This window comes from Miscanthus floridulus, chromosome 1 (assembly GCF_019320115.1).
Source record: "Miscanthus floridulus cultivar M001 chromosome 1, ASM1932011v1, whole genome shotgun sequence".
Classification (NCBI taxonomy): Eukaryota; Viridiplantae; Streptophyta; class Magnoliopsida; order Poales; family Poaceae; genus Miscanthus; species Miscanthus floridulus.
The window spans coordinates 1,633,270-1,645,532 of NC_089580.1; the positions used below are offsets into that span (position 1 = coordinate 1,633,270).

General features: G+C 39.2%; 1 protein-coding gene across 1 annotated transcript; it reads left to right on the plus strand.

The window, feature by feature from the left end:
* The first annotated feature begins 5,107 nt into the window (after positions 1-5,107).
* LOC136470211 (protein IQ-DOMAIN 5-like) lies at positions 5,108-12,263 on the plus strand. Its single transcript, XM_066468333.1, has 7 exons — positions 5,108-5,289; positions 6,536-6,681; positions 8,058-8,300; positions 8,716-8,943; positions 10,056-10,169; positions 10,884-11,373; positions 11,861-12,263. The coding sequence occupies exons 2-7, from the start codon at positions 6,571-6,573 to the stop codon at positions 11,974-11,976; spliced, it is 1,302 nt and encodes a 433-aa protein (XP_066324430.1). The 5' UTR covers positions 5,108-5,289; positions 6,536-6,570; the 3' UTR covers positions 11,977-12,263.

Here is a 12,263-nt window from a genome sequence, read left to right on the forward strand (position 1 = left end):
GCAATGCATCAAGTAGGTAACATTTGAATTAATCAACTTAATGCAATAGGTAACATAGGTGATAAACTTATCAAAGTAAACAAGGTAATGGTTTAATGCATAAACCGGGGCTTGCCTTCGTTGACGATCTCAGGTTCCGGATCAGTACCATAATTATCGAATCCCGTGACAACCGGGAATTCTTCCAGAACTTGCTCAACTAGAATCGTTTCATTTTCGGGTTCTACACGAAATGATAACATATGCTTTAACATGATGATAATGTAAACATGATGCTTTCACGGTACATGAAATGTAAAAACACCCGCAAAATGATTTTATTTCACGGTACAGTTGCAAGCTAACAAAACCAACTTGCAATCCTACCATTAAGAACCACATATGTGACTTGACCAAATGGATCTTGAAACCCTACTAGTCACAAAACATTACCAAAACAAGATCCAACACTAATCAAACACTTAGGGTTTGCTTTTATCTATTTTTGAATTAATTTGGAATTAAGCCCAAAAATAAACTTGTTCCAAATGACCTGAAAATTTTATGTAAGATTCCTCATGACAAATTAGTGTACCAAAACAAATTTCATGATTTTTGGAATTATACAGTGACCTACAAAAATCATGGAAATTGCATTTTTCAATTAATGGACTGAATATTTGAACATTAAAAATTTATTCAAATTTCAAGTTTCAAATTTTTAAATCATACTAGAACATGTATAGAAGCCACACACAAAATTTTAGAATTTTTGGAGCTATCATGAATTTCCTACAAATTCCCAAAGTTTTAGCACTATTCACAAATTCAGAAAACAAAAATCATCACTGTTCTTCTTCCTCGCTCACACTGACAGCTAGGCCCCACTGTCAGTGACTCAAAGCTAACGCACGGCGGCGTGGTCAGTTCCAATTGGCAAAACGCGCCGGCGGTGCTTCTCCGGTGAGATGGACTGTACCAACGTGATCTACACCATGTCACGAACCTAACCCAACCCTTAGATTAGCAACAGGCACCTCAGATAGAACCCTACGCCAGCCATGGTGGCTCAGACCCAACGGCGGTCGATGTAGCTAGGGCTACGGTGTAGTAGAGTCAAAAGAAAGGCGAGCATCACGCTTCGGAGCTCACCGTGATCATGAGGGTGTCCTTGGTGAAGACGGAGGCGTACTGAATCGCCCTGGCCATGGTGAGGTGGGTCGCGGCGGAGCTTCAACCGGACTCGGGGAAGACGATGTCGCGCGGTGGCGCTGGACTTCCAGGAGCAACATGACCAGGCTTGGGAGGAGCAAGAAGACGAGGCGGAGCTACTAGCGGATGCTATTGACTCCAGACGCTATGACGGCGGCGAATTTTGCAAGCGCAGCGAGGTCGTCGTCAGCGAGCAGAGGCAGGAAAAGAGGAGAGGGACAACGACGGTACGACTATTTATAGCTGGGAGGAGCTCGTCTGGCTTCGACAGCGCACGACGAAGACGCCACGGCGATGATGACGTGCCAGGGCGTGAGGAAGCGGCGCAAAACGCTCGGCGGCGGCAGAGGCGTGGCGCCGGCGGTAAGCGGTGATGTAAATCCAAATTTTTGAATTATTTACAGAACTGCCACTGAGTCTATTTTTCAAATTACTCCCAAATTTTCTAAAGAAGTTGAAAATCTCCAAAGGTGAAAGTTGTTCAATTTTTCAAACTCTACAACTTTGCTTCTAGAAATATTTTCAAATTCTGCCTCCATTTTGAAATTTGAATTTGGGGTGCATTTGAGCATTTGAATCATTTCAAAATTACTCCAAATTTTATATGTAAACTTGAAAAACTTTGAATACCAAAGTTGATCTACATAAAATAATCTTCAACTTTGCTTTTTGCCTCAACCCCAAATTCCTCATGGATTTTGAATTAGTCAAAAGGAGCAAAAAGGACTTTTATAATTTGAATATGAATTCAAATTTGATTTGTCTTCCTTTTACTTAGATTTTGATTTTTGACCAGTAACATGGCCCATTAGGGTTATTTGAGTCAAATGACACATGGCCTTACATGATCACATGAAATTTGACCCTTGTGGTCATGATCTTTATCTAGGGTTTTTGAAACACATCACATGAAATAACAACATTATGAAATAAACCTTATTTAGTGAATGCATTCAAAACTTTATACTATATGAATGCTTTGTAATGCACATAATGACATGTCAAATTTTAGTATTAGGTCAAAACACCAGAGGTGTTACATATATAGGTCGTTGAAAACAAACACCTTTATAAGGTGTTTATTTGAGAAATCACTTAATTTTAAATAATGTGATATATGATGAGTCCATTTCTCAAATTATTTCTCACATACCGTTATCAATTATTAGTTTGTAGGAAATAAGGTGACGATGGATAACTCATTCTATTCTACAAACTAAAAAAATATTAAACTAACTCATTCCTTAAACGAAACATCAAACACGCATTCGGCCATAATTTCAGCTCAATAATTTTGACTCTACATGGATCTCATAGGAGAAACTATGCTAGATTAATCAAGTATAAGTATCTAATAGGGGGAAATACACCATGATGATAGCCATGAACGTGAAGCATATGTATGTGTCACTAGTACAAAGTTGGGGCCTGGGGTAGCATTTTGCTCTGCCCCCGTGAATACGCTTATAGATAGCCGTGCCAAACATCATACAAACTAACAAAAGGGTAAAGTAATTAATCTTGTAGATGCTCGAAAGTGCAAAAGTGACACCTAAAGATATGTTTGTTTGCAGAGGCAAATGTAGAGCAAATCTGAATGGAATAAGTACGTTTGTCATGTGGGTACAAGATTTTTTGCCACGTGTGTGCATATATAGTGAAAATATAGCTCTAACTATTGTTTTTTTATTTGTGTGTGGATATGGCCACACCCCCTAAAATGAATATAGGTACACCCCTGTTTGTTTGTTGTGTGAATGATTTACAACATTTCCTTGCTCTCACCGTGGTCATTGTTAACTTCGTCCAAGTGAATAAGGGTCTATTTAGATCACATAGGCTAGTTACTAATTGATGCTAAAAATTAGCCTAAATTAACTAGAGTTGGTGGCTAATAGCTAGGTAGAACTAATTTTAGCTAGTTAGTAATCAGTCCAGGTACCAATCAGGTTCTAAGTATCAATTGGCAATGCCTTTGCCCAGGTGAGTATTTATCACATGGTATTTTTTTTTACAGAGATCAGTTACAAGTGTTTCAAGAGGGTGACATGGTTGAAAGAGGTGATCTTCTAAAATATATTAAAGGCTTGAAGAAGGCCATACTTTTGCAAAGGCTTGAAGAAGGCCATACTTTTGCAACGGTGTCCTTAGTTTTTTTTGGCAATGGCGTTGCGGGTTCCCCCTCTTTTTTCTCGTGAAGTGGAAGAGAACATATATGCTGCCACTTCTTTGAAACGTAAAGGAAACATTTGCACGAGCATTTGTGGCTATGAACTACTCCCTCCATCTCTTTTTAGTGTCGTTTAGATTTTTTTCTACGTCAAACTTTCTTAAATTTAACTAGATTTATAAAAAACATTAGTAATATTTGTATCATTATAAAAATATACTCAATGATTAATCTAATTATACTTATTACGTACCATAATATTATATTAATAATCTCTTCTATATATTTAGTCAAAATTGAGTAATATTGATTTATATATATATATATATATATTTCTCGATATATGAGAACGACAATTAGAAAGCAACGAGGGGAGTATACATGAGCCATTCGTACCGGTCAGTTTTATTTTATTCTCCGAAAATGATATAGATGGGTGTGGGTGGGGTAGTGGGGGTGGTGGGGAGGGGGGGGGGGGGTTCAAACAAGTCAAAGGCCAATATAGTTTTTTTCTTCATAATTTCATAGGTTTTGTGAACCATCCATAGCATTTAAATGATATGTGGTGTGAAGTTTAACTTAGTTTCCAATACAATGAATAATGAAATGGAATGCTTAACATGGAGTTTTACTTGGTTTTCCAATGCGTTGGCGACAATGTACACTGATTTCAACTAGATGAAACTTATATACTCTCTTATGTAACTTCTATGTGATGTCATCAGCAGCATCGATGTGTCATCCTATTAAATGGAAACGAAACAATGTACTTCACAAAACGACTGATAAGGGATAAAACTGGCACAGATAATTCTCGGATCCAAATATGATCTTTAATAATAGGGATAAGAGTTTTCTGATATCTGCACAATACAAATAATTCAAATTTGGGTTGTGTGTTGATGCTAGGTAGGTGGGTAGGACATCAAATCAACAAAATCTGATATTGATGGATTAGGCTTATAATAGGATAATATGAATTACTTTATTTACTCCAAATGCCCAACCTTTCAATCCATCCTATCCGACTCACACAAGCATATTTTGTAGCCCGCAGAGCCTCTCTCATAGCTTGTGTGTCTGGCCAACGAGTTTGTTAAGGTGAGTATTTTCGTGTCATGTTATTGCTTTTCATGACTTTAGTTACTGAATTGTTCCCTATCATTAAAACTACGCGTAAGCACGTACTTTCTTTATTTCAAATTGTAAGAAGTTTTAGCTTTTCTAAATACATATTCTTTGATAACATCTACAATTTGGAATGGAGGAAGTAGTATTCAGCTATTCAAGTTTGTTTCCATTTCGACACCTATTCCATACTATCTATGATGACATCTATAAATTCTACATTCACATCTAAATCTATATATGTAATATCTGTTCCGCTTAAAATTCAATAAACAGGAATATATTACGATGTAAAGGGAACATTACCCGCTCTGCTCGGACTTGGTTTCATTCATACGACGGCTGAAAGTCGTGTTGCGTGCGTCTGAATATGACAAAGAAATCCTCGCTCTCCTCGTCAGAAGTCAGACACGAGTTCCAATCGTCCATTCTCAACTGCTACCGCCCCAGACACAGGCCACACAGCCCCAGCCTGCCACGCTCTCATCTCCACGCACACCCGCTCGTGCTCAAAAAACAAAACGCACATTTTCCAAAGGGCCTTTGTACAAATGTGCCCTCCTCGAACTGCAACCACCTTTTCTTTTCTTTACCCAATTTTTCCCTTCAAAGGGACGAAATGCGCATGTAAAAACGAGAGAGAGAGAGAGAGAAGGGAATCCAAGCGCACGGCACGAACAAAAGAGAAGGGGAGGGCAGAGAGAGACAGGAGGGAGCGCGAGGGGGACGGGGCATGGTCTCTCTCGTCCCGGCAGTCCCCGTCTCAAGCAAAAGCTCTCCCCTCTTCTTCCGCCGCCCAGGTGAGAGTCTCCAGCCCCATCTGATGTGCCAAGGATCGGGCATTGGGCGTGGCAACCGGCGATGCGCGTCCCTGGGTCTGGCGCTCGTTTTCCTGGGCCTGTTTTGTGTGCGGATTTCGTCTGATTTGGGGGGCGGTTGACGGATTGGTGGGCGTCTTCCTGAGTTTGGGGTCGCATTTTGCTGGATTTTGGTGGGGCCCGACGTCCGAGCTTTGCTTGATCCTCTCTGTTTCGCCTCCCCTCCCGTCTGGGCTATGATTGATTTGCTCGGTTTTTTTGCCTGCCAAGGGAGAAGCTAAAGTAGTCGTTGGTGCTGGTTGCTGCATTTTTCTATATATCAATCTGTGCTGAAATTTGGGGCCTTGGGGGAGTGTTGGGGCTTCTGGGCCAATCCATGTGTATCTTCAGAGGCGCTGCTTGTATTTGCGACAAATTATATGGTGTTGTAAAAGTGTTATATCAATCTTACTTATTTGTTATTTTCCCCTTCCTGGTTCTGTTCAGGTAAACTGTGTTCAATAATGGTGGTGGTATAGGGCGATTACCCATGCTTTCATTTGGTTCTTTGTTATGTGGAGTGAATACTCTTTACTTCCCTATTAGGTCCAATGCATAGAGTGCGATCAGGTTGCCCATTTGATTTGAGACTGTTTCTACTTTTGAATCAGTTCATGGTTATACATTTTGAGATAATAAGGTCAATTTGTTTGAGATTTTTTTCAATTAATATGTTGAATGATTTCTAGCAACTTCACAATGATATACCTAATATTGTTCAATGGCTAGAGATTTAGGTCAGTAAATGGTAGATGTTATCGGTTGTCAAGTTTGGTGTCATAGTCTTGACTAGTAATGTATCTGTGGTATCAATGACAACGGCAACTACCACCAGATAGAGTAATGACTGACAGAATAAGAATATAGTGGGTGTCCGACTGACCTTATCATATCAGCGAGATTATTTATTGCATTAATCACTGGATTTCATAAATTGTGCTGATGATGCTTATTTTGAATCCTCACACGGAGACTTCTGTATATCTTTGTTCTTGCCTCAACTACTTGCATGTGCTAGCGCTTTGTTGGATCAGTGCCACTAACATTGCTTTAAATTCCGGCAATTGTGATGTTGAGTTTCTCGGTTGAGTGATTGTACCCATTGCCCTTTTGTTCTAACTTAAGTTTTAAGCAGAAGCGACTTTTACTTTTATATAGTGTACTAATCACTGCAACATACTGGCCTTAGGTCATTGAGTTAGCGAAAGGGAAGGAGGGAGTATCATGGGTATCTCATCCAAGTGGATTAAATCCTTGGTTGGCATAAGGAAACAAGAAAAAGGGCAGAATGCAGAAAAGCAAGAAAAAGGACGAAATGCTGAGAGCAGTGAAACTGTAAGTCATGGCATTCCACCTAGGTTTATTCTTTTGTGCAGATTTCGTATCCAGAGGTGTGGGCGTCCCCATCAGTGAATTATTCATGTTGCTATGTTCAAAAAATCCATATACACCTGAAGTTCAGTATAGCTGCTACAGTTCAGTTTTGTGATGATATTTTAAAACATTACAACTCGTTGGGTTAACTATAATTTGGCTAAATGTGATGCCTGAACCCCAGGACATCAATGACGCACAATACTTTTATCTAAGTATTTTTTCTTATTCCCTGTTTTCGTGAGCACAACTTGGAGAGCTGCAATTGTTCTTGTTCTTTGTCTTTCTCTGTGAGAATGACAAACCTTGAAGAATAGAAAAACTGCAAAAGAATAGAAGGTTTACCAAAACTTGTTCATTGGATGCCACATAGCTTCTGTTGTTGGCATGTCTTCATCACAAGCCTGTTCATCAACCAATACGCTTCACTTTCAGCAGACAGTAGTACACATAAAGACAACTAGTGTATTCCATTACGTTTGGTACCACGAATACATGATTGCATGAAACATGACGATTACTGAGAAATATTGTTGACATTACATGGCTAATGCCAGCAAACCCTGCATATTAAATTTGCACTGATGTAGCAACCCTGCAGTATCAGTTATGACGCTTCTATGCCCTCTGGTCTAACCTACTGAAGAGAAGAAAAGACAAAAAGCATGCTGAAACAAAGTTGTGGTTGTGCACTTAATGGCATCTTTCTGATTTAATTTCTAGTTGGCCTGTTAGCGATGGATGGATGATAGATTTGTGCACAATTAGATTATTGAACTGTCCTTACTCCAGGGAATCTTTTTTAAGATGATCTGTTTGGTCCTTTAGGCAATGAAATCTGAATATAACTAAACTGAAGTTCCTACCTGAAAATCAGTTAGCTACTTGCCTAGTTCGGTTATAGCTATCTGAAGCTTTAACAGTTCTAAACCTTTCCATGCACACATTCATTTTTTTTAAAGTAGATCAACCAAGGAGGAAATAGGTGGCATTTTATTAAGAAGAAAATAGGCACCCAAATTCGTCTCGACGAGGACTTGTACCCGCTGAGCTAGCTCAGCTTCCTTTGCACACATTTCTGACTGTTAACTTCAAATAGTTCCGTATAATTGAATGACATACAGACTATTGTAGCCTCTGTCATGAACTATATGTAGTTTGTCCATATGTGACTTGTATATATTATGGATTTACAATTTTCGATTTTTTACATCTGTCATATGTTCCTGCAATCCAACTTGACTTGCGGATTATCACCATTCTACTTAACCTATATATCCTTTTTTCTTTTAATTGGATTAGCTTTTCACCGTAAAAATGAATTATCAATGTTGTAGACGAGCTCTGCTAATCAATCGCTGCACAAACGGAAACATTCTTTGGATCCTGGAGGTGCACTTGCAGTCGAAGAAATTACAGTACAAAGTGGAGCATTGACTGATGACAAAAGCACACAGACTATTTCAAATTCAATTTGTTCAGACAGTACATCACTTGATGTGCAAATTTCTCAGGCTGAACATCATAGTAAAGAAGATTTGGCCGCAACTGTTGTCCAGTCTGCGTTTCGAGCGTTCTTGGTATGTTATCTTTTCAAAACATTCTGTACCTACTGATATACACTAAGTATAGTATATATTGATTATGATTGTATTGATTTTTTCATTGATTTATCCAAATAAGCAACTTGGAAACTTTCAGCTAGTGTGGTCGATATGAAATCAAATGATGCAAGAAAAAGGAGAACTTTTTAGGGAGTTCTACCATTTTGGAATACTAGGAAGTCCTATTATTCTTCAATGGTCAAGAAAGCATAAACACTATGATACTGACTACTGAGGCTTCTTTTCCTAGCTTAACAGTATTCAGATGCAAGTTTTGTCATTTTAGTAAAGCACTGGTTAAAGAATCAACAACTTTAGTAAGATATTTTAGTCCATGATTTCATTTCACTTCTGGTTTTGGATTTCTGATTTTTTTGTTCATATCTACCAGGCTAGGCGTGCTTTACGAGCTTTGAAAGGAATAGTTCTACTTCAAGCCCTTATTAGGGGTCATTCTGTTAGAAGGCAAACAGCAGAGACACTTCAATGTATGCAAGCGCTGGTAAAAGCACAAGCTCGTGTCCGAGCAAGACAAGTTTGTGTTGCCTTAGAAAATCAAGTGGCAAGGAAAAAGATTCCTGAACAAGATGATCATGAGAACCATGTCCGAGAAGTTGAGGTAGGAAACATAGTGTCGAAGTCATTATGCTGCCAGACGTCTCACTTGTTCCATATTTTTGCATTACTTCCTTAGCCATACCTTTTTTTCCTTAATAAGGAGGAACACATATTGCACGAGGGGGGGGGGGGGGGGGGGGGGGGGTATTGCACATGAATCTTCTGTGTATTGTTTTTTTTTTTTATCTGTGTACACTTTATGCTTCACAGATTTCTGCTTTTATTCTTCATTATTTAATTCTGACATTTTGCACCTTGGCCTACAGTGGCCCTGAGGTGATGTAATGTCTTTTTTCTCGATCGCGCAGAAGATGAAAAAATAGGGGAGAGAGACCCTACAAAAACAGAACCACCTACTCACATAAAACACCCAACACACATTCACACACATACCCAAAGGGAAAACAATAGAAAACAGAAAACAGAAATGCCTAAAAATCAGGGGGAGTGACCTCAAGAAAAAGGGTTTAGACACCACCAAGCAAATGGGCAGTCAACAAGGTGATGCCTTTTTCTTCAGCTATACCCCAGAGCCTCATTTCCTCAACGACCAAGGTGAGGTGATGCATAATGTCAGTTGGATGGGGTTGTGGAGGGTAATTTATAGTAGTGGGGTAGGTGGATTAGGGTCGGGTAGTATTTTCTTATGAGTTGACTTGCTCGAAATCTCTGCTTGCTAACCCATGGGGATGCACGGCATTGCAATTAAGGTCGAGAAAGGCACTGAACACCAGCTGCCCAGGACGCAATTGTGTATATCTTTGAAAGCAGTTTACTCAGTGAGACCTTTTTTGTGTGTGGGAACAAGGGTTCGATCCCTGGCCGGCAGCACTACAACTGGGCGGCTTACCACCTTGTTTGTGTGATTTCAGTAGAATATCTGTATGATGTTTTTGAGCCAGTTTTGATATATTTCCATACGTTGAAATAAACATTCTACTATTCTAGCAATAAGATGTTTCCATTCTTGTTGGCCTGAACAATGAACATCAGAAATTGTTTTTTATCTGTTCATGAATTTTATCCTGCTAGGAAAATTATGATTCTTCTCTAATGAGCTCTGTATTTTTATATGTCGTTCTTTTCTTGCTTCTGCAACGACAACAAATGTAGGGAGGCTGGTGTGGCAGTATTGGTTCCATGGAGGAAATGCAAGCTAAAGCATTGAAAAGGCGAGAAGCTGCTGCTAAGCGTGAGAGGGCAATGGCATATGCTTTGACTCATCAGGTATATTGTTGCCTTTTTGGTGAGTACATTTGCTGTGCTGAGAAGTGTATGAGTTGCAAGCTGACCAGAACTTGTTGAGTGAATTAGCTCAATGATTTAGTGCTCGAGGATCTGTTAATTATTTTTCTTGATTATAGTTAGTTTCTTCTAAAAAACTAAAAAAATATTTTCCTTGGTTATAGTTTGTTAGTCAGAGAAGTATATATGATGACCATCATGAAGGATGCTTTTGGAATGGATGCTATCTTCATAATGTATATGCTTCTTTCATTAGGTAGATGATCATTGTGTTACATGTTTGCTGAACCTGCGATTATTTGATAGATTAGCCGAAAGACATCTGAATTGTTAGAAGGGAAATGTATATATATAGGTTAAGAAAAGCATGGCTATTGTGATGGATATGAAATAACTATATGTATACTGTTTATTTTTCTTGAAAAATATATTCTGTCTTTGCTACCTGTTGCGTATAAACGAGCACAAACAAATTGGAGCTCTTTACACTTAGCAGGTCATTATTGTACTAGTTTCCTCAAATCACGAATCTGAATTGATGCTCATAGCAAACTATCGTTAGCATTCCATAATTACTTACAATATAAACAACAATTATTGGCCATTGGCTTATTACAGCCCTTCCTACAACTTTGTATTACTTTTCAATGTCTCTTAGGTTATGAAGTCACTGACAAGTGTTTTCATCTTTGTCAGCGGCAAGCTGGTTCCAAGCAACAAAATTCTACGAGCCTGCAAGGTCTTGAACTTGGTGAGAACCACTGGGGGTCAAATTGGTTAGACAGGTGGATGGCTGTACGTCCATGGGAAAACAGGTTACTTGACTGTAATGCCAAAGAGAGTCTGCCAACGCATGAAGTTAAGAAGGATGAGGAAGCAAATTCTCAGATCACAACAAAGGGTAAAGTGTCAGCTTCCAATACTCCTGGTCTGAGCAAGAAGAAAGGTGTAAACCACAAAAAGTCATATTCAGATGTTAGTTGTACTCCATTTGCACGACCGGCAAATGTATTGCCATCCACATCTTTAGGATCATCCAAACAGAAGGCAAAGGTTACGGATGAAGTTTTCGAGGAAGTCAGCTCCCAGCCGACAGATATAGGTTCTAAGGCTGTGCGCAATTCAAAAGATGAGCTTGTGCAAGTGAATGCACCAGCCAAGAAACGGTTATCCCTCCCAAATAATGGTAAACATACTGTTCTCTTAGTTCAGTTTAAAAAAAAAATTGGTGCACACAATACACTTTAGGATCCTATAGAGTAGTTTCTCGAAATGCTATTGGCAATCATTGAGAAAGTTTTCGAATTTGTAGCTGAAAGCAACTAGAACCATCTGTAATAGGATCCTATTGGAGTAGCTTATTTGTGTTTTATTAGTTCATTCATACTCCCCCTGCTAATTTCTAGTTTATCATGCATTTTCCTCCATCAAACATTCAAACTCAACTGATGTGCTTGCCAAAAATGTATGTTTTTACCCAAGAATTTTTTAAAGCTCCTTTAAACATGGCAGTACTAAAATTAGGGTCGGATCGTTAATTTCTTAATTCCTTACTAGTATAAACATCTCAAAAACACAGTAGCTAAGCAACTCTCCTTACGTTGTCATGCATCACCATCACCATCACCATCACTCCGTAAGTCTGAATTTTTATTATGTATATGCACAAACAGTTGGCAGGGAAGCAGGGAAGGGACCAACCCGCAGGAATTCGATTAACAGGTCTGGTCCAAAAGCACAGGCAGATGCTCCTAACCAGGGCGGGGAGCCTGTTCAGTTACAGGCCTGATAACACATTCCTCCAATTTGGCGTTGGTAAGCCATCCTAAGGTGTGCTTCTCCAGGTGTGCATGCTACATGTGTTGTACATAACATTCTCAAACGACACCATGCATCTAGATTTGGGCTGTGATTCATATTCATGTTGTGTAATGTTGTGGTGTGTTGTGCCTTGTGCGGTTTTTTTATTCCGCATCGCCAATTTTCTTGTGTTTTCACCTTCCCTGTAAGTTGTTCTAACTGCGGAAAGAAGGAACTGTGCTGTCTTGTGCTTGTGCCCTGAAAATGATTACAGTA

What these genes read in the sequence shown, in the direction of transcription:
- LOC136470211 (XM_066468333.1), top strand. Translation starts at nt 6,571, where the DNA reads ATGGGTATCTCATCCAAGTGGATTAAATCCTTGGTTGGCATAAGGAAA. An exon ending in ACCATGTCCGAGAAGTTGAG is followed by an intron (nt 8,944 to 10,055) that starts GTAGGAAACATA and finishes CAACAAATGTAG; the next exon opens with GGAGGCTGGTGTGGCAGTAT. An exon ending in CATATGCTTTGACTCATCAG is followed by an intron (nt 10,170 to 10,883) that starts GTATATTGTTGC and finishes CATCTTTGTCAG; the next exon opens with CGGCAAGCTGGTTCCAAGCA.